We start from the raw sequence: 25,744 nt of genomic DNA on the forward strand, positions 1-25,744 counted from the left end.
AAGTCCATTTTTTTTTTTTTTTTTTTTTTTTTTTTGCTATGTGGGCCTCACACTGTTGTGGCCTCTCCCGTTGTGAAGCACAGGCTCAGCGGCCATGGCCCACAGGACTAGCCGCTCCGCGGCATGTGGGATCTTCCCGGACCGGGGCACGAACCTGTGTCCCCTGTTCTCCACAGTGGCTGTATCAATTTACATTCCCATCAACAGTGCAAGAGGGTTCCCTTTTCTCCACACCCTCTCCAGCATTTATTGTTTGTGGATTTTTTGATGATGGCCATTCTGACTGGTATGAGGAGATACGTCATTGTAGTTTTGATTTGCATTTCTCTAATGATTAGTGATGTTGAGCGTCCTTTCATGTGTTTGTTGGCAATCTGTATATCTTCTTTGGAGAAATGTCTATTTAGGTCTTCTGCCCATTTTTGGATTGGGTTGTTTGTTTTTTTGATACTAAGCTGCATGAGCTGCTTGTATACTTTGGAGATTAATCCTTTGTCAGTTGCTTCGTTTGCAAATATTTTCTCCCTTTCTGAGGGTTGTCTTTTCATCTTTTTTATGGTTTCCTTTGCTGTGCAAAAGCTTTTAAGTTTCATGAGGTCCCATTTGTTTATTTTTGTTTTTATTTCCCTTTCTCTAGGAGGTGGGTAAAAAGGATCTTGCTGTGATTTATATCACAGAGTGTTCTCCCTATGTTTTCCTCTAAGAGTTTTATAGGGTCTGGCTTACATTTAGGTCCTTAATCCATTTTGAGTTTATTTTTGTGTATGGTGTTAGGGAGTGTTCTAGTTTCATTCTGTTACATGTACCTGTCCAGTTTTCCCTGTACCGCTTATTGAAGAGGCTGTCTTTTCTCCATTGTATATTCTTGCCTCCTTTATCAAAGATAAGGTGACAGTATGTGTGTGGGTTTATCTCTGTGCTTTCTATCCTGTTCCATTGATCTGTATTTCTGTTTTTGTGCCAGTACCATACTGTCTTGATTACTGTAGCTTTGTAGTATAGTCTGGAGTCAGGTAGCCTGATTGCTCCAGCTCCATTTTTCTTTCTTAAGATTGCTTTGGGTATTTGGGGTCTTTTGTGTTCCCATACAAATTGTGCAATTTTTTGTTCTAATTCTGTGAAAAATGCCATTGGTGGTTTGATAGGGATTGCATTGAATCTGTAGATTGCTTTGGGTAGTATAGTCGTTTTCACAATGTTGATTCTTCCAGTCCAAGAACATGGTATATCTCTCCATCTGTTTGTATCCTCTTTAATTTCTTTCATCAGTGCCTTATAGTTTTCTGCATACAGGTCTTTTGTCTCTTTAGGTTGTTTTATTCCTAGGTATTTTATTCTTTTTGTTGCAAAGGTAAATGGCAGTGTTTCCTTAATTTCTCTCTCAGATTTTTCATCATTAGTGTATAGGAATGCAAGAGATTTCTGTGCATTAATTTTGTATCCTGCTACTTTACCAGATTCATTGATTAGCTTTAGTAGTTTTCTGGTAGCATTGTTAGGATTCTCTATGTGTAGTGTCATGTCATCTGTAAACAGTGACAGTTTTACTTCTTTTCTGATTTGGATTCCTTTTCTTTTTCTTCTCTGATTGCTGTGGCTAAAACTTCCAAAACTATGTTGAATAATAGTGGTGAGTGTGGGCAACCTTGTCTTGTTTCTGATCTTAGTAGAAATGGTTTCAGTTTTTCACCATTGAGAACGATGTTGGCTGTGGGTTTGTCATATATGGCCTTTATTATGTTGAGGTATGTTCTCTCTATGCCTACTTTCTGGAGGGGTTTTATCATAAATCAGTGTTGATAAAAGTTTTTTCTGCATCTATTGAGATGATCATACGGTTTTTATCCTTCAGTTTGTTAATATGGTGTATCACATTGATTGATTTGCATATATTGAAGAATCCTTTCATTCCTGGGATAAACCCCACTTGATCATGGTGTGTGATCCTTTTAATGTGCTGTTGGATTCTGTTTGCTAGTATTTTGTTGAGGATTTTTGCATCTGTGTTCATCAGTGATACGGGCCTGTAGATTTTTTTGTGACATTTTTGTGTGGTTTTGGTATCAGTGATGGTGGCCTCGTAGAATGAGTTTGGGAGTGTTCCTCCCTCTGTTGTATTTTGGAAGAATTTGAGGATAGGTGTTAGCTCTTCTCTAAACGTTTGATAGAATTCGCCTGTGAAGCCATCTGGTCCTGGGCTTTTGTTTGTTGGAAGATTTTTAATCACAGTTTCAATTTCAGTGCTTGTGATTGGTCTGTTTATATTTTCTGTTTCTTCCTGGTTCAGTCTTGGAAGGTTGTGCTTTTCTAAGAATTTGTCCATTTCTTCTAGGTTGTCCATTTTATTGGCATACAGTTGCTTGTAGTAATCTCTCATGGTCCTCTGTATTTCTGCAGTATCAGTTGTTACTTGTGCTTTCTCATTTCTAATTCTGTTGATTTGAGTCTTCTCCCTTTTTTTCTTGAGGAGTCTGGCTAATTAATGGTTTATCAATTTTGTTTTTCTTCCCAAAGAACCAGCTTTTATTTTTATTGATCTTTGCTACTGTTTCCTTCATTTCTTCTTCATTTATTTTTGATCTGATCTTTATGATTTCTTTCCTTCTGATAACTTTGGGGGTTTTTTGTTCTTTTTTCTCTAATTGCTTTAGGTGTAACATTAGGTTGTTTATTTGAGATTTTTTTTGTTTCTTGAGGTAGGACTGTATTCCTTTAAACTTCCCTCTTAGAACTGCTTTTGCTGCATCCCATAGGTTTTGGGTTGTCGTGTTTTCATTGTCATTTGTCTCTAGGTATATTTTGATTTCCTCTTTGATTTCTTCAGTGATCTCTTGGTTATTTAGTAGTGTATTGTTTAGCCTCTATGTGTTTGTATTTTTTTATAGGTTTTTTTTCCTGTAATTGATATCTAGTCTTATAGTGTTGTGGTTGGAAAAGATACTTGATACGATTTCAGTTTTCTTAAATTTACCAAGGCTTGATATATGACCCAAGATATGATCTATCCTGGAGAATGTTCCGTGAGCACTTGAGAAGAAAGTGTATTCTGTTGTTTTTGGATGGAATGTCCTATAAATGTCAATTAAGTCCATCTTGTTTAATGTGTCATTTAAAGCTTGTGTTTCCTTATTTATTTTCATTTAGGATGATCTGTCCATTGGTGAAAGTGGGGTATTAAAGTCCCCTACTATTATTGTGTTACTGACAATTTCCCCTTTTATGGCTGTTTGCATTTGCCTTATTTATTGAGGTGCTCCTATGTTGGGTGCATAAATATTTACAATTGTTATATCTTCTTTTTGGATTGATCCCTTGATCGTTATGTAGTGTCTTTCTTTGTCTCTTGTAATAGTTTTTATTTTAAAGTCTATTTTGTCTGAGATGAGAATTGCTACTCCAGCTGTCTTTTGATTTCCATTTGCATGGCATATCTTTTTCCATCCTCTCACTTTCAGTCTGTATGTGCCCCTAGGTCTGAAGTGGGTCTCTTGTAGACAGCATATATACGGGTCTTGTTTCTGTATCCATTCAGCCAGTCTGTGTCTTTTGTTTGGAGCATTTAATCCATTTACATTTAAGGTAGTTATCGACATGTATGTTCCTGTTACCATTTTCTTAGTTGTTTTGGGTATGTTGTTGTAGGCCTTTTCATTCTCTTGTGTTTTCTGCCTAGAGAAGTTCATTTAGCATTTGTTGTAAAGCTGGTTTGGTGGTGCTGAATTCTCTTAGCTTTTGCTTGTCTGTAAAGGTTTTAATTTCTCTGTCGAATCTGAATGAGATCCTTGCCGGGTAGAGCAATCTTGGTTGTAGGTTTTTCCCTTTCATCACTTTAAATATATTTATTTTTATTTTTGGCTGCGTTGGGTCTTCGTTGCTGCACACAGGCTTTCTCTAGTTGCAGCGAGCAGGGGCTACTCTTCATTGCGGTGTGTGGGCTTCTCGTTGAGGTGGCTTCTTTTGCTGCGGAGCATGGGCTCTAGAGCGCATGCTCAGTAGTTGTCGCTCACGGGCTTAGTTGCTCTGCGGCATGTGGGATCTTCCCAGACCAGGGCTTGAACCCGGGTCCCCTGCATTGGCAGGTGGATTCTTAACCACTGTGCCACCAGGGAAGCCCCTTTTCATCACTTTAAATATGTCCTGCCACTCCCTTCTGGCTTGCAGAGTTTCTGCTGAAAGGTCACCTGTTAACCTTATGGGGATTCCCTTGTATATTATTTGTTGCTTTTCCCTTGCTGCTTTTAATGTTTTTTCTTTGTATTTAATTTTTGATAGTTTGATTAATATGTGTCTTGGCATGTTTCTCCTTGGATTTATCCTGTATGGGACTCCCTGCGCTTCCTGGACTTGACTATTTCCTTTCCCATATTAGGGAAGTTTTCACTATAGTCTCTTCAAATATTTTCTCAATCCTTTTCTTTTTCTCTTCTTCTTCTGGGACCCCTATAATTCAAATGTTGGTAAGTTTAATGTTGTCCCAGAGGTCTCTGAGACATAGACTGTCCTCAATACTTTTTGTTCTTTTTTCTTTATTCTGCTCTGTGATACTTTTTTCCACTATTTTATCCTCCAGATCACTTATCTGTTCTTCTGCCTCAGTTATTCTGCTATTGATTCCTTCTGGAGAATTTTTAATTTCATTTATTGTGTTGTTCATCATTGTTTGCTCTTTAGTTCTTCTAGGTCCTTGTTAAATGTTTCTTGTATTTTCTCCATTCTGTTTCCAAGATTTTGGATCATCTTTACTATCATTACTCTGAATTCTTTTTCAGGTAGACTGCCTATCTCCTCTTCATGTGTTTGGTCTGGTGGGTTTTTACTTTGCTCCTTCATCTGCTGTGTATTTCTCTGTCTTCTTATTTTGCTTAACTTAATGTGTTTAGGGTCTCCTTTTCGCAGGCCGCAGGTTCGTAGTTCTGTTGTTTTGGTGTCTGCCCACAGTGGGTAAGGTTGGTTCAGTGGGTTGTGGAGACTCCCTGGTGGAGGGGACTGATGCCTGTGTTCTGGTGGATGAGGCTGGATCTTGTCTTTCTGGTGGGCAGGATCACATCTGGTGGTTTGTTTTGGGGTATCTGTGAACTTACTATTATTTTAGGCAGCCTCTCTGCTAATGGGTGGGGTTGTGTTCCTATCTTGCTAGTTGTTTGGCATAGGGTGTCCAGCACTGTAGCTTGCTGGTCGTTGAGTGAAGCTGGGTGTTGGTGTTGAGACGGAGATCTCTGGGAGAGCTCTCGCTGATTGATACTACGTGGGGCCGGGAGGTCTCTGGTGGTCCAATGTCCTGAACTCGGCTCTCCCACCTCAGAGGCTCAGGCCTGACATCCGGCCGGAGCACCAAGACCCTGTCAGCCACACAGCTCAGAAGAAAAGGGAGATTAAAAAAGAAAAATAAATAAAATAATATAAAGTTATTAAAATAAAAATATTATTAAAATTAAATAAAATCATAAGTAATAATAAAGAGAGCAACCAAACCAGTAAACAAGTCCACCAATTATAACAATCGCTAAAAACTATACTAAGATAAATATAAAAATCAGAAAGTGGTCAGTTTCATACAGCAAACTCCAAGTCTACAGTTGCTCCCAAAGTCCACCGCCTTAATTTTGGGATGATTCTTTGTCTATTCAGATATTCCACAGATGCAGGGTATCTCAAGTTGATTATGGGGATTTAATCTGCTGCTCCTGAGGCTGCACGGAGAAATTTCCCTTTCTCTCCTTTGTTCTCACAGCTCCTGGGGTTCAGCTGTGGATTTGGCCCTGCTTCTGCATGTAGGGCGCTCTCTGGCATCTGTTCTTTGCCCAGACAGGAGGGGGTTAAAGGAGTGGCTGATTAGGGGTCTCTGGCTCACTCGGGCCAAGGAGAGGGAGGAGTACGGATGCGGGGCAAGCCTGCGGCAGCAGAGACCAGCATGACGTTGCACCAGCCTGAGGCGCGTGCCATGTGTTCTCCTGGGGAAGTTGTCCCTGGATCACGGGACCCTGGCAGTGGCCGGCTGCACAGGCCCCTGGGAGGGGAGGTGTGGATAGTGACCTGTGCTTGCACACAGGATTCTTGGTGGCTGCAGTAGCAGCCTTAGCGTCTCATGCCTGCCTCTGGTGTCCACGCTGATAGCCGTGGCTCATGCCCGTCTCTGGAGCTCATTTACGCGGTGCTCTGAATCTTCTCTTCTCGCACACCCAGAAACAATGGTCTCTTGACTCTTAGGCAGGTCCAGACTTTTTCTTGGACTTCCTCCCGGTTAGCTGTGGCACACTAGCCCCCTTCAGGCTGTGTTCACACAGCCAACCCCAGTCCTCTCCTTGGGATCTGATGCTCCCACCTGCCCCGGCGGGTGAGCAGACAAACCTCAGCTTGGTGAGTGCTGGTCGGCACCGATCCTCTGTGCAGGAATCTCTCCACTTTGCCCTCTGCACCCCTGTTGCTGCGCTCTCCTCTGTGGCTCGGAAGCTTCCCCCCCTGTCACCCCCCCACCATCTCCACCAGTGAAGGGGCTTCCTAGTGTGTGGAAACTCTTCCTCCTTCACAGCTCCCTCCTGGAGGTGCAGGTCCTGTCCCTATTCTTTTGTCTCTGTTTTTTCTTTTGCCCTACCCGGGTACGTGGGGAGTTTCTTGTTTTGAGGGAAGTCTGAGGTCTTCTGCCAGCATTCAGTAGGTGTTCTGTAGGAGTTGTTCCACATGTAGATGTATTTTTGATATATTTATGGAGAGGAAGGTGATCTCCACTTCTTACTCCTCCACCATCTTGAAGGTCCTCCTCTTTCCTATAGATTCTTACTTTTCTATTAGGGAAGACCTTTCAATATTTCCTTTAGTATAGGTTTAGTATTGCTGTATTCTTTTAGTTTTTGCTTGTCTGAGAAATTCTTTATCTCTCCTTCCATTCTAAATGATAACTTTGCTGGGTAGAGTGTCCTAGGTTGCAGATTTTTCCCTTTCAGGATGTTGAATGTAGCTTGCCTCTCCCTTCTGGCCTGAAACACTTCTGTAGAGAAATCAGCTGATAGCCTTATTGGGGTTTCCTTGTAATTAACTTTTTGTTTTTCTCTTGCTGCCTTTAGAATCCTCTCTTTAACTTTTGCCATTTTTTTATAACACATCTTGGTGTAGGTCTGTTTGGGTTTATCTTGTTTGCCACCCTCTGTGCTTCCTGTATCTGGATATGTTTCCTTCTTAAGGTTTGGGAATTTTTCAGCCATAATTTCTTCAAATAAATTTTCAATCCCCTTTTCTCTTTCTTCTCTTTTTAGGATCCCTGTTATGCATAGATTGGCACTCTATATTATCCCATAGGTCTCTTATATTTCCTTCATTTTTTTTCGATTGGGTTTCTGTCTGCTCTCCTTACCGGGTGATTTCCATTATTCTATCTTCCAGATCACTTATTTGTTCTTCTGCATTATTCATTCTGCTGTTCATAGCCTTTAGTTCAGCTTTCATCTCTTCTAATGAATTCTCTAATTTTTCTTGTCTCCTTATAGTTTTTAGTTCCTTTTTATAGTAATCTGTATTTCTGTTGATAGCCTTTCTTAGTTCCTTCAGTATTTTCATTATCTCCTTTTTGAACTTGGTGTCTATTAGACTGAAGAGGTCTGTTGCATTGTTTGTTCTTTCAGGGGAATTCTCTTGATCTTTTAATTGGAGTAGTTCCTCTGCTTCTTCACTTTAGTCATATTGCTTTTGCTGTATGAGTTTAGGAGAAACAATTATTTACTGTTGTCTTGGAGGGCTATTTTTATGTGGTATCGTCCCTGTGTAGCCTGTATGGGTTTAATAATTTTGGGTGTGAGGGCTGTTTTTAGTATGGATGTCTGCCATCTCTTTCCTCAGTGTATGCCGGCCGTTATCCCCTTGATAGGAGGTGTGACTGGTGGTGTGACCAGAGCCTGCATTGAGCGAGACCTCCTCTTTGCTCTCTGGTTGTCACTGTCCTGTCAGGGGCAGGGTCTGTTCCCTAGCTGTTGGAGTGGAAGCCCCCAGATCTGTTTCTGAGCTGCATTTCTGATCCGCAGTGTGAGGTAGGTGTGATTGGAGGGCTCCCACTGGGACCGGAGCCACTGAGTATTCCTCCGCTGGAGCTGTTCATCTGTGAGTACCCTCTGCTGTGTCACCTTTCACCCATTGTGCGGGTTCACAGAGTACAGTGTTGTTGGTGTGGCCTCCGGCCCCACCTCAACCTTGGGTACACCAGCAGCAGGCCCTGGTATCTCTCCGGCGTTGTTTTTGCACGGCCAGCAGCACAGATCCGCTGAAGTCAGGTCCCAGGACTGCAGTAGGCATGCACCTGGACCTGCTGTGGGAGCTGTGGAGGCAGCTCAGACCCTGGCCGGGCCCAGCCCCCACGTATACTGGTCCACAGAGCCCACAACTGCTAAAGCCAGACCCATCACAGCCGCGGGAGCACCTGTGGTCTGTTTGGTTGTTCCACAGGCACTGAATTTACAGAGTTGGCAGCAGAGGTCTAAATCCGTGGTTCACGCAGCTGCTGGGAGATATTTCAGCTCTGCTCGTGAGTCGCACAGCCCCTGGGGCTCAGCTGTGGTTTCACCCACACCTCTGCATGTGGGCAACCCACTGGCGTTGCTCCTGGGGTTGCCGAGGTGGCTGGGGCACACAAGCCTGTCCAGGCGGGAGGGGGCTAGGGTGGCAGCTGTGGCTCGCAAGGCTGCCCAGGCAGTGGCCAGTGCCTGGGGAAGGAGGCCGCAATGGCAGCCCCACCCCTCCCTTCGCATACCACTTAACATTGGTGCTTTGGTTCTGTGGTGGCCCAGGCTTCTTCTGAAAATGCTACTACTGCTGTGCACCCCGCTCCAGCCCCTTCAGGCTGTCTCCATACAGCCAGCAGCAGTCCTCCCCCGGGGTCTGTTCTCTAAACCCTGCATTCCAGCACCCTCCCCCCACCCCCATACCAGCAGCCGAGCTTCTCATGCTGAGGCTCCCAGGGCGGTGGCACAGACCTACGTGTAGGTCTCTTTCTGTCCTGCCTGCCACAAACTGGTTGTTGCACTCTCCTCTGAGCCTCTGAAGCTCCTTTTCTGTCCCAGCTAATCTCCCTGCTGGGGATGGGACTTCCCAGGGTATGGGAACTTCTCTCCTTCAGCTCCTTCCCAAGGGCGGGGGTCCCGTACCACTTCCTCTTTTTTTAAACTTTTCATTTATTTATTTATTTATAAAATTAATTTTATTTATTTTAGCTGTGTTGGGTCTTCGTTGCTGCGCGCAGGCTTTCTCTAGTTGCGGTGAGCAGAGGCTACTCTTTGTTGTGGCTTCTCATTGCGGTGGCTTCTCTTGATACAGAGCACGGGCTCTAGGGCACATGGGCTTCAGTAGTTGTGGCACGGGGGCTCAGTAGTTGTGGCTCACAGGCTCTAGAGTGCAGGCTCAGTAGTTGTGGCTCACAGGCTTAGTTGCTCCGCGGCATGTGGCATCTTCCCGGACTAGGGATCCAACCCGTGCCCCCTGCATTGGCAGGCAGATTCTTAACCACTGCACCACCAAGGAAGTCCCTGTAGATATATTCTTGGTATATTTGTGGGAAGAGGTGAGTTCCATGTCCTACTACTCCACCACCTTGATTCTTCCCTCTCTTCTTTTCTTTTTTTTTTTTAACATTTATTGAAGTATAATTGCTTTACAATGATGTGTTAGTTTCTGCTGTATACCAAAGTGAATCAGCTATACATATACATATATTCCCGTATACCCTCCCTCTTGCGTCTCCCTCCCACTCTCCCTATCCCACCCCTCTAGGTGGTCACAAAGCACCGAGCTGATCTCCCTGTGCTATGCAGCTGCTTCCCACTGCTATCTGTTTTTCATTTGGTAGTGTATATATGTCCATGCCACTCTCTCACTTTGTCCCAGTTTACCCTTCCCCCTCCCCATGTCCTCAAGTCAGTTCTTTACATCTGCGTCTTTATTCCTGTCCTGCCCCTAGGTTCTTCATAACCTTTTTTTTTTCAGGTTCCATATATACGTGTTAGCATACAATGTTTGTTTTTCTCTTTCTGACGTACTTCACTCTGTATGACAGACTCTGGGTCCATCCACCTCACTACAAATAACTCAATTTCGTTTTCTTTTTTATGGCTGAGTAATATTCCATTGTATATATGTGCCACATCTTCTCCCTCTCTTCTAGCAGATGATCAAGCATGTTCATGACTTGCTTCATTTAATCCTCAGAATAACAAAGGAGAATAGGCAGAAAAACTATATATAAATATAATTTTTTAACTAATAAGAAAACTGAACCCTAAGATAATTCAGATTCATTCTCCAAATCACATTGGTACTGTGTGGCAGAGCTGGGACTGAAATCTAATTTTTCTTGCTTCGTAGTCCTGAGAACTAGCTCTTGTCCAGTACATGATGCTGCCTTCCTCTTGTCATTTGCCAGGTTCTGTCAGTCTTTACAGTATCTCTTGCATCTGTTTCTTTCTACGTCCCCTATAGTCATCTTACCTTATACCTTCGTTAACTCTTGCCTGATCTAAATTCTCTCCCAGCTTTAGGCTCCCTGCTCTCCCATCGATGTGGTGGTTACAGCTACAGAGTGATTTCCTGTCATGCGACTCCTCTTGCTCAAAAACTGTCACTTCATTGCTTATGAAGTGAAGTCCTTCTAGATTCCTCAGTTACTTGTTACCTAAAGTCTTCAGCCAGAATTCATCTCTCCTCTAAGGAAGTAGGGGAAAAAAGAATCCAATATGGATGTGTTTTTGTTCGGCCTAAACATTGCTTTTCTAAAATATGAGCCAACATTTTTAAGATCAGTAGATTTTGTTGAAAAGATCAGACTCTTGAAAAGTGGAAAATCTGGCAAGACTAGGCCTGCATTCTTATGTGGCAAAAAATAGCCTGTTGTTGAGGAAATAGCTGCCTGCTTTAGACAAGGCAGCCTTTTCCTACTTCACCCATCAGTCCCTATTGGCTTCTTGATACTGAGGCCATCGTTTAGAACCATTTACCATCACACTTGTGCTGTAATTTTCTTAGAGTGGAGAAATATTTTTCTCGAGCTTGGGTCTCTTATCAAATATTAGAAAGTAAGACTCAGAGCTACATGTTAGAAGAAAAATTAGGGCATGCTTCTTTAGAATATTCCTACTTACTAAAGTGCAAGCAAAGCATGTCTGTGTCAAAAGAATAGAACTTTTCTTATCCTGGCTTACTTCATTCATTGTCACATTGGTACCCATTGAGTATTTTGAGTTTCCCACCTTTGATTTAGAACATCTTGAATTACTTTCCAAAGAATATATACATAAAAGGTAGCAGAGCCAGGATTCAACTCCAAAGCCCATATTCTTTTTGCTATATCATTCAGTATCTGAGTTCTTGTAGCTTTGTGTATTTCTGTCATAATGCTTAACCAAAACTACTCAGAACATACATGTGCTTTGCAACATGGTAGCAATTTAGTAAATAGATTATGTTAAATGATTCTCTCTAGAACTAAAGGCAATAAATAAATGGTTTGTCGTGTTTGAGATGTCTTATACATGTCTTTTTTTTTCCCCCATCTTTTTGAGATATGGACATTTCCCAAAGGGCTATGTTTCTCATTTCTTCAGATCCCTAGTGATGAATTAGAATAAAAAATCAACTTTTGATTTTCTGTGTTTAAATTTAGATTTAATGTTTGGTGATGCATGCTGGCATAGCCCTTTTTGAGTAGGAGTATCCAAGAATGGCCCACATTCACTTGCTTGGAATTTCAAGTAGTTGAAGCTGTTTGGAGGTTAAATCTTTCTGATACAGTATCATTCTTCTGGGTATTTTTTTGGTATAGTATCCAAAGGGGTTTTGCTGATTTTAGGACAGAGAGATTGGATATTATCTGATCTTGGGGAGAGTGTTGTTGCCAAGGTATTGCATTAATCCCTGATCTCAGGTGTAAACTTTTCTAGAAGGTGTAAACTTTTCTAGTATTTGAACTAGATGAAGATTGATTTTTAGCTAGTGTTTCAAAAAAGATTTATGTAGGCTAAAAAGTATGTTCTGTAAGTGTTTGTGGCCCTTTTCTTATGTTACGTTGCATAGTCATCTTCACCCATAGGCTTTACTATATCTTATGTGTAGCTCAGTCCCTTGAAAAATAGTGTTTATGTGTAATATTTCTTTTTAAAATAATTCTTCTTTATCAGGAACTTTTGATTAGATAGAACATCTGACTATGCCAGGTTATATATAGTGGCATTTTTTTACATCAAAGGAGTCAGAAAAACTCACGTTACTTTGTAACAAGAAACAGTTATGCAGAATGTGTTTTAACCTTGGGGAAAATTACTTAATTCTTCTGACCTTGATTTTCACATGTATAAAACAAAGAATTAATTTAGATCAATAATTATCAATTTGCTGTGTATAAGAATTGCCTATGGAAAATGGAAAAACTACATGCATTTAAGTCCAACCCAAAGGATTCTGATGTAGTAGGTTTATTTAGATTAAAGTTTTTCAACCTCAGGATTATTGACATTTAGGGCTGGATAATTCTGTGTTTTGTGGACTGTCCTGTGCATTGTAGGATGTTTAGCAGTATCTATGGCCTTTACTCACTAGATGTTAGTAACAATCCCCCACCCCAAGTTATGACAGCCAGAAGTGTCTCCTGACATGGCCAGATGTCCATGGGGGACAAAATTACCCCAGGCTGAGAACCACCTTCCCAGAGCCAGATCTAGAAATCTGCACTTTTTACTAGCCCCATTGGTAATTATATCATTAACTCTTAAAAGTGATCAATCAAGAATTTTTGCTAATTTTTCCATGCATGGTATATTTGCAGATAAAAATTAAGCAATCCATGTACAGTCAAATTTTTAGAACATTTGGGTATTTCTCTTTAAAAAAATAATTGTCAAACAATTTGATTGCATCGAAATGCAATTGTTAAAATGCATAGCTAAAACTGTGGTGGTGCTTGTTTGAATCTAAAAATTCTTTATAAAGAAATTTCCCTTTCAGTGTTTTTAGTTGGTGATTCCTTGTGGCCTTTTGTTTCATTAGGATCAAGCGGCTAGAGACATGAAGAGGCTTGAAGAAAAGGACAAGGAAAGAAAAAACGTAAAGTAAGTTGTTTTCTTCTCCCTCAAAAGTTACATAAAAATTGCTACAGTATTGCAAAGCCTATACCCCCAAAGTTTATAGAGAAAAATTAAAATACACAAATGACTTAAAGTTATTTCTATATCTTGAATAATATTTCTTATAGTAATTAAAAAGCATTCTTTTTGGTATTCAACTATAAATAGTTTTTAGTAAACACAAGAATGAGTTACAGAGAGAATCGAGAGAGCATCATTACTAAAGTTTGGGTTCATTTTTCAGTCTTGTCCCATAACTGATATAAAATAGACTTATGCCTGTGTGATTGATTTTAAGAAGTAATGGTGATTGTACACAAAAAACTGTATGTTTTTAATAAATAATAAAAATTTATTTAAGGGGTGACATGCTTTAGCCACTAGTCAGAACTTGAAATACTTTATTTTCTAGGAAAGAGAATTCTCCTCGTCCCCTTGCTGAATATACTCTTCTTAAGGCTTTTTTACCAAGTACAGGGAGGCATGGTTGGACTTCTACCTCTACTTGGCAGTCAGTGCTCAGGCCCTCCCCAAGGTTCCTGTGCCATATGGAGGTTCAGCCCTCTCTTTGGCGTTTACTGTGTGCTGCATCCTCTTCCAGCTGCCCTTCACTGGCGGTGCTGCTTGCCTTAGGGATAGCAAGTGCACTAGGTTAGGAAGAAAGTCTGATTAAAAAGAGATGCTTATGGGAACTAAGCAACCATACTGTCCACAGCTCCTGAGAGATGCAAGTGGCGGTGGTCCGCTTCTCCATGTGAACTGTTTGGGAGTTTTAGTCCCAAATTTTAAAAAGAGTTGATGTAGTTTTTCTCTCTGTCCCCAAGGATTTTGGCTGAACGTAGTTACTCCAGGGCTAGAAACTCTGGGGCACATTAAGAAAGTTGTGACAGTCTTTTTAGCATGTACCAAATGCAGGTTTTTTTTTTTTTAATATAAAATGCTTTATATTAAACACTGTACTGTGTTTGTTGTATGGGGTTGACAAGCCTGGGGTCCTTGGGTATCTCTTCAAAAGTTTTTACTCCCTATGTTCTTGTTAGTATTTGATGTTTCTAGGGGTACCATATCATCCCATTCAAAAGAAATGCAAACTGTGGCTTACAGAGTGAAACCAGACGTGTATGATGGATGGATAGTTTACAGTGTGCTTATTGCTGCTTTGTTATTGTTAGTGTTGAGAGTTCCTGTGCTGTATGGAATTCAACACTAATGTGCTATAAGTATGGAGCTGGGTATGTGGAACATTTGCAGGGAAGTTTGTTTCTCCGCTTGTTTTTCCAGGGGTATTCGAGATGACATTGAAGAGGAAGATGACCAAGTGAGTTCCTATGCAGTATTTCTTTTACTTTTACCCCACAAAGTCTGTACTGGGGACAAGCTAGAGCTTGCCTTCACTGAAATGGCCATTCCTGACGTTCAGGAGGGAATGTCATTTGACTTGCTGCTTTTCTGCGTGTGTGACCAGTTGGTAATATAAAGATTCATGTGACTTTCCCCCATGTTGAAGATGGAATTTTTGATCAACTATGATATCAAAAGCAAATATGAGCTTTATTCAGCTTGATTTTTTTAATCCAAAATTAATGTTTCTTCTGATAAGTCAAGGAGTAGAGTAGAGTGGGATCTACGGATGGACTCTAGCAACATCTAACCTCTACCTGTTTCTAAGAGTTCTGTTTGTGATTCTTGTGTTTCAAGATGGAACATTAATTAAATGACTGTCCTTTAGGGTTTTTATTCGTTAGTATTTTTTTTTCCCCATTCAGTTGTGGGATGGTGAGAAGGGAACCAGAGTGAGCCTTTCCCAGGTTTGTGACCCTTCTAATCAGTGTCACCTTCCAAACTTGGATTGGTAAAGCCACAGCATGTGTTCCACAGCTCTGGGCACCCCACCCGAGGAAGGCTGTGGAACAGACAGATATATGTCTTCTTTTAAGCAAGCTAAATCATTTTATGGTAGTAACCGTCTCATTCATTTCCTCTGATTGTCCCTCTGAATACTGCTATTGTTAAAGGAATCATTGCTAGTAAGAGTCTTGGTAGGTATTTAAACTGTGCAGTTATCTGTACACTGTATGCACTAATTACAGGAGCAGAAATGTTCTCATTTATACTTGGGTATGATTATGTTCTTGTGCTTTCCTGCAGGAAGCTTATTTTCGGTACATGGCAGAGAATCCAACTGCTGGCGTGGTTCAGGAGGAAGAGGAGGATAATTTGGAATATGATAGTGATGGAAATCCAATTGCACCTTCCAAAAAAATCATTGATCCTCTTCCTCCCATTGATCATTCAGAGGTATGGTGTTTCTTGCTGAATTTGACTCTTCTTTCAAGCTGATAGTTTTCTTTAGCTTTAATATTTAGGTTTTCCCAATATCCTGATTCGTACTCCTTATTATGTCATGAGACTATTTCTCTGGACTCTTGTCATCTTTACCGAATGGTTGAGTCAGAAGGTGACTGAGTGGTTGAGACTTTGTAGCCTATACTGTTGAAGGTACAGCTGAGTCACTTGCTCACATTCAGTTTTTTTCAAGCAATTGTACTTGTTTTCTGCACCATCACTTACCATCTTCATCTCACAGTGGGTCCGTGGGCCTGCATTTGCTTTTCTAAAAATTAATGAATTAATTATTTTTTAAATTTATTATTTATTTTTAAAATAAATTTATTTTATTTATTTTTGGCTGTGTTGGGTCTTCGTTGCTGTTTGCGGGCTTTCTCTAGTTGTGGAGAGCGGGGGCTACTCTTCGTTGTGGTGCATGGGCTTCCCATTGCTGTAGCTTCTCTTGTTGCAGAGCATGGGCCCTAGGCGCGTGGGCTTCAGTAGTTGTGGCACACGGGCTCGGTAGTTATGGCTCACGACCTCTAGGGCACAGGCTCAGTAGTGGTGGCGCACGGGCTTAGTTACTCTGCGGCATATGGGATCTTCCCGGACCAGGGCTCGAATGTGTGTCCCCTGCATTGGCAGGTGGATTCTCAACCACTGCGCCACCAGGGAAGCCCCTGCATTTGCTTTTTAATTGCTGTAAATCTTTAGTATTTCTCCTAGATCTGGAACAGATGAGGGGTTGTTCCTGCAAAGTGGAACCAGGAATTACATGGCCCTTAAATCAGGAAAAGGAAATGAGGATATCAGTGTACTCACTTGCGGTGGGGGGGGAAATCAGTATTTCATCCAGGTTAAATATCAGACTAGACCTTGCATACAGTGATTCTAGATCTGGAGCAGTGGTTCTCAAAGTGTGGTCCAAGGAGTCCTAGAAGGATCTTTTCACAGAGTCTACAAAGTCAAAAGAATTTTCATAGTAATGCTGAGATCATTTACCTTTTTCACTGTGTCAGCATTTGCACCAATGACTAAAAGCAATGCTGATGCATTAACATGAATCAGGACAGTAGCACCAGTTGCTTCTCCCTGCCAGATCATCACAGTCACACACCGCTCCCCCCAAAAAAACCCAAAACAAATACAAACCAGTTTCACTTAACAGTATCCTTGATGAAACAGTAAAAAATATTTATTAAATCTTGACCTTTATGTTAACATGTCTTTTTATCCTGTGACAAAATGGGAAGGGCAAATCATTTCTATTGCATGCCAAAATATGACAGTTGTCTCAAGGAAAGGCACTTAGGTGTTCGAGTTGTGAGCTAAGCTAGATGCTTTTTTTTCATGGAACACCATTTTCACTTGAGAAAATGAATGACACTTCAAGGAAAACAAGTGTCTATTGCCAATGGTAGAAAATCAAGCTTTCAAGCAAAAATTAGAATTTGGGAAACATATTCACCATGGTGAGCTTGATAGCTTTCTAATACTTAAAAGTCTGTTGATAATCAACCATGATATATGTAGTTTTTTAATTATATAATGAAATGTTTTGGATGATCTGCAGACCATTTCAGTGAACCATTGTTTTCAAATGGCCAATACACGATGTTACAAAATCATGCGTGAGTAAAGGCCCCATTCAAAGTGCGTGATAGACCGATGAATTGTAATGTAACAGAATGTAAAAGTTAGTTGATACAGTTTCAGATTACACAATGAAAATAATCTTTAAGAAATGTCCATTTGTCAAGGTTTAGTGTAGTATTGAAGAAGAGTTAAAGTCTACAAGCATCTGAAAAGATTATTAATAAATACTCCTGTCCCTTTTCCAACTACATATCTTTGTGAGGACAGATTTCCTTGGCTTTAATCAAAACAACGTTGCAACAGTTTGCAGTAGGAAATATTTTCTTAGTCAGACATTAGAATGATTTGCAAAAATGTAAAGGAAAGTTATAAAAAAAAAGTTACTTTTATTAAAGCATTTATGTTAAAGTGTGATGGGTTTGTTGTGGGGTTTTTTTAACATCTTAATTGGAGTACAGTTGCTTTACAGTGTTGTGTTAGTTTCTGCTGTATAACAAAGTGAATCAGCTATATGCATACATATATTCCCATATCCCACTCCCTCTTGCATCTCCCTCCCACCCTCCCTATCCCACCCCTCTAGGTGGTCGCAGAGCACCTAGCTGATCTCCCTGTGCTATGTGGCTGCTTCCCACTAGCTATCTATTTTACATTTGGTAGTGTATATATGTCAGTGCTACTCTCTCACTTCGTTCCAGCTTACCCTTCCCCCTCCCCTTGTCTTCAGGTCCATTCTCTGTGTCTGTGTCTTTATTTCTGTCCTGCCCCTAGGTTCATTAGAACCATTTCTTTTTTTAGATTCCATATATATGTGTTAGCATATGGTATTTATTTTTCTCTTTCTGACTTACTTCACTCTGTATGACAGACCCTAGGTCCATCCACCTCACTACAAATAACTCAATTTCGTTCCTTTTTATGGCTGAGTAATATTCCATTGTATATATATGCCACATCTTCTTTATCCATTCATCTGTTGATGGACACTTAGGTTGCTTCCATGTCCTGGCTATTGTAAATAGAGCTGCAGTGAACATTGTGGTACATGACTCTTTTTGAATTATGGTTATCTCAGGGTATATGCCCAGTAGTGGGATTGCTGGGTCATATGGTAGTTCTATATTTAGTTTTGTAAGGAACCTCCATACTCTTCTCCATAGTGGCTGCATCAGTTTACATTCCCACCAACAGTGCAAGAGGGTTCCCTTTTTTCCACACCCTCTCCAGCATTTATTGTTTGTAGATTTTTTCATGGTGGCCATTCTGACTGGTGTGAGGAGATATACGTCATTGTAGTTTTGATTTGCATTTCCCTAATGATTAGTGATGCTGAGCATCCTTTTATGTGTTTGTTGGCAATCTGTATATCTTCTTTGGAGAGATGTCTATTTAGGTCTTCTGCCCATTTTTGGATTGGGTTGTTTGTTTTTTTGATATTGAGCTGCTTGTAAATTTTGGAGATTAATCCTTTGTCCGTTGCTTCATTTGCAAATATTTTCTCCCATTCTGCGGGTTGTCTTTTCATCTTTTGAAAATAAATTTATTTATTTATTTATTATTTTTGGCTGTGTTGGGTCTTCATTGCTGTGCGCGGGCTTTCTCTAGTTGTGGCCAGTGGGGGCTACTCTTCTTTGCTGTGTGCGGCTTCTCATTGTAGTGGCTTCTCTTGTTGCGGAACATGGGCTCTAGGCACGCGGGCTTCAGTAGTTGTGGGCTCTAGAGCACAGGCTCATTTGCAGTGCACGGGCTTAGTTGCTCCGCAGCATGTGGGAATCTTCCTGGACCAGAGCTCGAACCCGTGTCCTCTGCATTGGCAGGCAGATTCTTCACTGTGCCACCAGGGAAGTCCCTTTTCATCTTTTTTATGGTTTCCTTTGCTGTGCAAAAGCTTTTAAGTTTCTTTAGGTCCCATTTGTTTTTGTTTTTATTTCCCTTTCTCTAGGAGGTGGGTCAAAAAAGGATCTTACTGTGATTTATGTCATAGAGTGTTCTCCCTGTGTTTTCCTCTAAGAGTTTTATAGTGTCTGCCCTTACATTTAAGTCTTTAATCCATTTTGAGTTTATTTTTGTGTATGGTGTTAGGGAGTGTTCTAGTTTCATTCTTTTACGTGTAGCTGTCCAGTTTTCCCTGCACCACTTATTGAAGAGGCTGTCTTTTCTCCATTGTATCCTCTTGCCTCCTTTATCAAAGATAAAGTGACCATATGTGCATGGGTTTATCTCTGGGCTTTCTATCCTGTTCCATTGATCTATCTTTCTGTTTTTGTGCCAGTACCATACTGTCTTGATTACTGTAGGTTTGTAGTGTAGTCTGAAGTCAGCCTGATTCCTCCAGCTCCGTTTTTCTTTCTCAAGATTGTTTTGGCTACTCGGGGTCTTTTGTGTTCCCATACAAATAGTGCAATTTTTTGTTCTAATTCTGTAAAAAAATGCCATTGGTAGTTTGATAGGGATTGCATTGAATCTGTAGATTGCTTTGGGTAGTATAGTCATTTTCACAATGTTGATTTTTCCAATCCAGGAACATAGTATATTTCTCCATCTGTTTGTGTCATCATTAATTTCTTTCATCAGTGTCTTAGCTTTCTGCATACAGGTCTTTTGTCTCCCTAGGTAGGTTTTTCCCTAGGTATTTTATTCTTTTTGTTGCAAAGGTAAATGGGAGTGTTTCCTTAATTTCTCTTTCAGATTTTTCATCATTAGTGTATAGGACTGCAAGAGATTTTTGTGCATTAAATTTTGTATCCTGCTACTCAACCAAATTCATTGATTAGCTCTAGTAGTTTTCTGGTGGCATCTTTAGGATTCTCTATGTATAGTATCATGTCATCTGCAAACAGTGGCAGTTTTACTTCTTCTTTTCTGATTTGGATTCCTTTTATTTCTTTTTCTTCTCTGATTGCTGTGGCTAAAACTTCCAAAACTATGTTGAATAATAGTGGTGAGTGTGGGCAACCTTGTCTTGTTCCTGATCTTAGAGGAAATGGTTTCCGTTTTTCACCATTGAGAACAATGTTGGCTGTGGGTTTGTCATATATGGCCTTTATTATGTTGAGGTAGGTTCCCGGGTTTGTTGTTACTTTAACATGAATTTTAAAATTTGTCTGTTTTAAGTTTAATACAGTAAGTATCAGTAGATTTAACCTACATAAACAAAAGCTCATTGTGTTTCTGTTAAGTGTAAAGGGTACATGAGACTAAAAAGTTTGAGAACTACTGGTCTAGACTGGAGTATGGGTTATATTCAGCTTTTTAAATGTTTCCTTTGGCACAGCTGTTACCACATAAGGAGTTGGCATTTTTACATGTGGCAAGTTAAATATCTGAAACTGATCTAGGAGGATGCATGCATGATAAAGAGTGAAAAGCTAATAAGGAAAGGCTCAAATATTTGAAATATTCATTTAATAAAATATTTGAGATATTTGACAAAGTGGTCAAACTTCATTATCCTGCCTGGGGTATCCCACAGTTGTCTTAATATAATGAGAAGTCTGCCAGGAGAGACCAGATATGAAGAAAGGATACCCCTTTCTTCACATTCTTCTTTTTTTTTCCCTCTCTTCTGGGTTAAAAAAAAAATGTGTGTGTGTAAAAAATTTACATATTTGTAAATTTTTGTGAACAAAGACAAAAATTCTTGCCCTCATGGACCTTCTGTTCTGGTAAGAGAAGAGAACTGAAGAAAAGGGCTTAGTGCAGCATTGTGGGGAGCATAACCAAAGGTCCTGTTAATAATAAAACTAAATTCTTTCTTTTTGTTGATAGTACCATAGAAAGATAATTAATTTTAGGCTGTATCTCGAGTTATGAAATTTTTGACCACCTATGAAAGGCATAAGTTCTCCTTAAAGAATAAGTTTATTGTAGACATATCATGTCAGAAAGAGAATCATTTAGCCAGATTCACATGTGGTAAATATGCTAGTGTTTTGTATTCTTAGTACAGTAAGCTATGAAAGATTAGCAGAAATGACTTCTTCCCTCTTTGGAACTGGAAATGCTTGGCCATACATTTCTTAAAAGTTATGTAAACAGTTCCATGTTTTTAAAAAGAATGGAACTCCCTCTAAAGGTAGAGCTCTCCCCAAAGGAAATATTAGAAATGTTTTTAAATGCCGAGATCTAGGTGAACAGCTTACTGCAAAACATATTTAAATGTTATATGATGGAATATCTGAGTCCTTTTTGGCATTAGAGATTCCCTAGTCTGCATCAAGGCTGTTCAAACCTGAGGTGTCCTAAGAGTCTCTTTAGGAAATAGGTCGGTGTTTATATTGAGAACAGGAACAAGAAAAAGTACTGGCTGTACTTTCGGGATTTGTGTCATGAATAAATGAATTCCTTTGTTCTCTCTAGCTGGTTATGGCTTTACTTGTATAATATTTGTGAAAGGTTATTTTGCATTAAAATCAAACTTACAGGATTGACTCTTGAATTCTAGACTAACTTTGAATAATTGGACCTGCAGATTGACTATCCACCATTTGAAAAAAATTTTTACAATGAACATGAAGAGATAACCAACCTCACCCCACAGCAGCTAATAGATCTCCGGCATAAGCTCAATCTTCGGGTAAGTCAGCCATTAAGGCAAATATTCATATTAATGTTAATTAGTGCAGGGTTAGTATTACTGCTTATCCAAACTGAAATAATCTTGAATTTCTTTTCTAATAGTCCCTGAGCTATCTTTGATAAAGTAATAATTAGATCCCTTGGGCTCTTGTGTCTTGATTTTGTTGTTTTAGTCTTATAGCTGTTTTAGGATAGGATTATTCATTCTTTCATGTGATACACATGAATACTATATGTATGTGTTCAGTCAACTTTGTGTGTTGTGTTGGAACAATAGGTCATGTGACCTTAAAACTAATCAGCAAGTATTTCTGCAGTGAGAACAGTATGCTAAGAACTGCGTTGGGTGGGCTAGAGATGAAGACAAGGGGTTCCCATCTTCAGGAAGAGGAGACAAGATTAATAGATGTGGACAATATTGGAAGTTTTAGACTATTTCGAAATTAAGATACACTTGCTTCTCAAACTATATACAGCACGCATTTTTAATTAGAAGAAGAAATTAACAACTTTAAAAAATATGCATGTACTAATATCAGAATAATGGTTTAAATTGTCCACTAAAAAGCTTTGGGTTGCACACTGACCACATTGTTTAGGGTGCTGCTAGATGTTAAGTGAAACACACAGATAATACAGTGATGTATGCTCTTGTGTGGACAACTTTCTGGCCTTACCAGTTGCTACATGATGTTTGAACTTGTGTTTTCTGAGGGTAGGTGGGTGTGTGTGTGTGTGTGTGTGTGTGTGTGTGTGTGTACACGTATGTACTTGTCTGTTTTCCAAGAAGTACCCCTTCAAAAAACTTTTAAGTGAAATCCTGGTTGGAAATATCAGCATCACCTGAGAAACCTTGATGGAGATGGAGCCCAGTTCTTCACCTGGGTGCAGTTCAAACAACGTTTGGCAGTGTCTGGATCATCACTAAGCGGGATGTTAGCTCTTCAGGCATCACTGAAATTGGAGACAGTAGACAATATCTTTGTAACTAGTGGGTATAGACGTGTCTGAATTTGGAGCTCATTTGCACTCTTTATTTCAAGAGTAAATTTTATTTTTTCTACCACCTGGTTAATAGTTATGCAAATGGAAGAAGTATATTAATGGCTTTTTCCAATTTACTGAACATCTTTTTATTTCTTATGAGAAAATTGATTTTGATTTAAGAGATTTCTAGGCCCTTAATCATTTAAAATGATATGACTATTATCTCAGGAATATTTATCTTGGAGTTTTTTATATGCGGTTTTAGACCTGTTATTATTTGAATTTTACCTTTTCAAACAGTGTAGGCTCTTAGCTACAGACTTATATTTTCACTTCTTCATACTCCCAACTAAATGCTAGGTAGATACAGGCAAATATTCTTGAACTTCTAATGCTGTTTGTTTTGAAGTACAAGTCATTCCTGCAAGTTGTCTTTATCTCTAGGTTTCTGGTGCTGCACCTCCTAGACCAGGAAGTAGTTTTGCTCATTTTGGGTTTGATGAGCAACTTATGCACCAGATTCGGAAATCTGAGTACACACAACCCACTCCAATACAGTGCCAGGTAAGTAAAACATATTGAAAGAAAAATGAAGTAGAATGACATTGTGACTTTTTTTTTTTTAACAAGTCAAAGCAATGAAAGTTTAGTATAGAACTGTATTGACATGGATAGAATTTTTGAAACGTTTAAAAATTAAAGAGCAAAAGTGAATTTTTTACCACTCTTAAGAAGTTGCTGGCTGTTCTCACCTTCTCAGGTGGACTGCATTCTGTCTATGGAATGTGTGTCTTTCTAAATAAACTGCTTTCACTTTACTATGGCTGGCTCTTGAATTCTTTCCTGTGCAAAGCCAAGGAAGGACCCTCACTTGGCAGCCTGTCCTAGGAACTTGCCTGTGACCTAGGACATGAGGTGGTCTTCTCCCCCTCCGCACTTTTCCTTTGATTATAAAAATGTCTGCTTAGTTCTTGGGGCAGAGCCCTCTTGCCTGCCCACTTGTGTCTTTCACAAGCAACCTATATTAATAAATCTACTTAACCTATTTTTTTAAAAAGTTGCTAAGGGGCTGGGAAATGTTCTTTTGTGTCTGATAAATGTCTTGAAAATATGATCTGAAGAAAATAGTTCATTAGGCCTAGACTGAACAAAATAAAATTTGTGCATGGAGAAGTTTAGCACTGTCGATTATGAGGATTCCTTTGTCCATGGCCTGAAAATTCTCATAACTGAAGGTAATAGCTTCTGTTTCTCATTTATATATGGATTTTATTCATTTCTACGCAGTTTAGTATGTGGATGAGACAGTCTCTACCTTCACAAGGGGGACAAATTTTTAAAAATTTTAGCAATGATAATATTTCCTACAGATCAAGAAGTTAATGGAAATTCCAGGTATTTCTTGTTATTCCATAGCCAGTATGCATAGCCCAGGACATTTTTGTTCCATTGGAAATAAATGTCATTAATAGTCATTTACCCTTCCACAGAATTTCCTTCAGCACATCTTTAAAATTGAAAGTTTGGAGTGGATTTTTTTTTTTTTCTTTTTCTCTAGGGTGTACCTGTGGCATTAAGTGGTAGAGACATGATTGGTATTGCCAAAACAGGCAGTGGGAAAACTGCAGCCTTTATCTGGCCCATGTTGATTCATATAATGGACCAGAAAGAATTGGAACCGGGTGATGGACCAATTGCAGTGATTGTGTGTCCTACTAGGGAGCTTTGTCAGCAGGTATGTGCTTTGTGTAGAAGCCCCCCTCCATATTGTTACCTGATAAGGGACTAGCCAGTCAAATGGGTAGAATTACCAGGAAACTTTTTTTTTTAATTGTAGTGAAATACACAAAATTTACTATTATAGCCATTTTTAAATGTACTGTTAAGTGGCATTAAGTACATTCACATTGTTGTGCTACCAGGAAACTTCTGGAAAATATTATGTGTTATAGATTTTCTGTATAACCAAATTAATATGGGAACTGTATTATAAGTTTTCCTCCTGGGTTAATTCATTCTGTCTGGTAGAAGGGCAGTAACAGGGTCGGGAAGAGACGTGAAAAAGAATAATCACAACAAGATTTTAGATAGCCTGTTAAGATATGATAATGGTACTCTGTTCATTTACTTTATAAGTAAAATTGTGTTTTTAAAGCATTTTCTGGCTTTTGATTTTCTATTGATATCGCATTCTGTGTGTTTTTCATAGCTCCCTTTTGGGTTATGACAGAGGTGTCTGTTGTCACAGTTTGTTAATACGTCATTATGTCAACTTTGTAGATCCACGCAGAATGCAAGCGGTTTGGGAAAGCGTATAATCTCCGATCAGTAGCCGTGTATGGAGGAGGGAGCATGTGGGAGCAGGCCAAGGCCCTTCAGGAAGGGGCAGAGATTGTTGTCTGTACACCAGTAAGTATGTCTTGGGTTTAAATATCTCTTGGTATGAAGAAAAATGGTTAGTTGTTGGAGGGCATTTCCCCTAAAATGTGGTAAAGCAGGGTTAAGAATACTCTGATGCAATGACAGCTGGTGGCTTTGGTTTAATTTTGATTGCTAGCCTAAAATAGCAGTCCAATAAGATTCTCTCTGCTGTGAATTCCCCTCTATAGCAAACAGTTTTTCTTATGCTCTCCTAGAAAAGGGATCGATGCTTACTGAGAGTACCAAGAATCAGAAAGTTGTTCAGGGTATGGTCAGAACTGCCTAGAAGATTGTAGTTTAAACATTAAAACCCATTAATAAGGCTTTAACTTAGGTAATTTCAGAATGCCTCACAAAAAATAGTTCTGACCATCTTTCCACAATTTAAATCAAAATTAATGTAAAGGAAGAATCCTGTTGAGTTTTCAGATTTTCTGTTCTTTTGGGCTCTGTAGTGCGTAAAGTCTGAGGCTGTCAGACTAGTGTCTATTACGGTCTAAGACTGGAGTATTAGCACTTTTCCCAGGAGTGGAACTCTAGAAAGTTCTTGTAAATGCCTTTATACCATCGGCCCTCCACATCGGCAGGTTTCCCTGTGAGTTTCACCAACCAAGGATTGAAAATATTCAGGGGAAAAAAATTCCAAAAAAGCAAAACTTGAATTTGCTGCGTGCTGGCAACTATTTACGTAGCATTTACGTTGCATTAGGTATTATAAGTAGAGATGGTTTAAAGGATACAGG

At 39.7% G+C, this 25,744-nt stretch overlaps 1 protein-coding gene across 5 annotated transcripts in view; it reads left to right on the forward strand.

Moving 5' to 3' along the window:
• The window catches only part of DDX42 (DEAD-box helicase 42), a 50,676-nt gene that overhangs the window by 18,077 nt on the left and 6,855 nt on the right, over positions 1–25,744 (forward strand). For all 5 annotated transcript variants that reach the window (XM_060132771.1, XM_060132773.1, XM_060132772.1 and 2 more), the window contains 7 exons: positions 13,015–13,076; positions 14,373–14,409; positions 15,240–15,389; positions 21,487–21,591; positions 23,025–23,144; positions 24,139–24,315; positions 24,861–24,989. In XM_060132771.1, the coding sequence (XP_059988754.1) occupies positions 13,015–13,076; positions 14,373–14,409; positions 15,240–15,389; positions 21,487–21,591; positions 23,025–23,144; positions 24,139–24,315; positions 24,861–24,989 (780 nt within the window). The remainder of the gene's footprint in view (positions 1–13,014; positions 13,077–14,372; positions 14,410–15,239; positions 15,390–21,486; positions 21,592–23,024; positions 23,145–24,138; positions 24,316–24,860; positions 24,990–25,744) is intronic.

This window comes from Lagenorhynchus albirostris, chromosome 20, assembly GCF_949774975.1.
Source record: "Lagenorhynchus albirostris chromosome 20, mLagAlb1.1, whole genome shotgun sequence".
Classification (NCBI taxonomy): Eukaryota; Metazoa; Chordata; class Mammalia; order Artiodactyla; family Delphinidae; genus Lagenorhynchus; species Lagenorhynchus albirostris.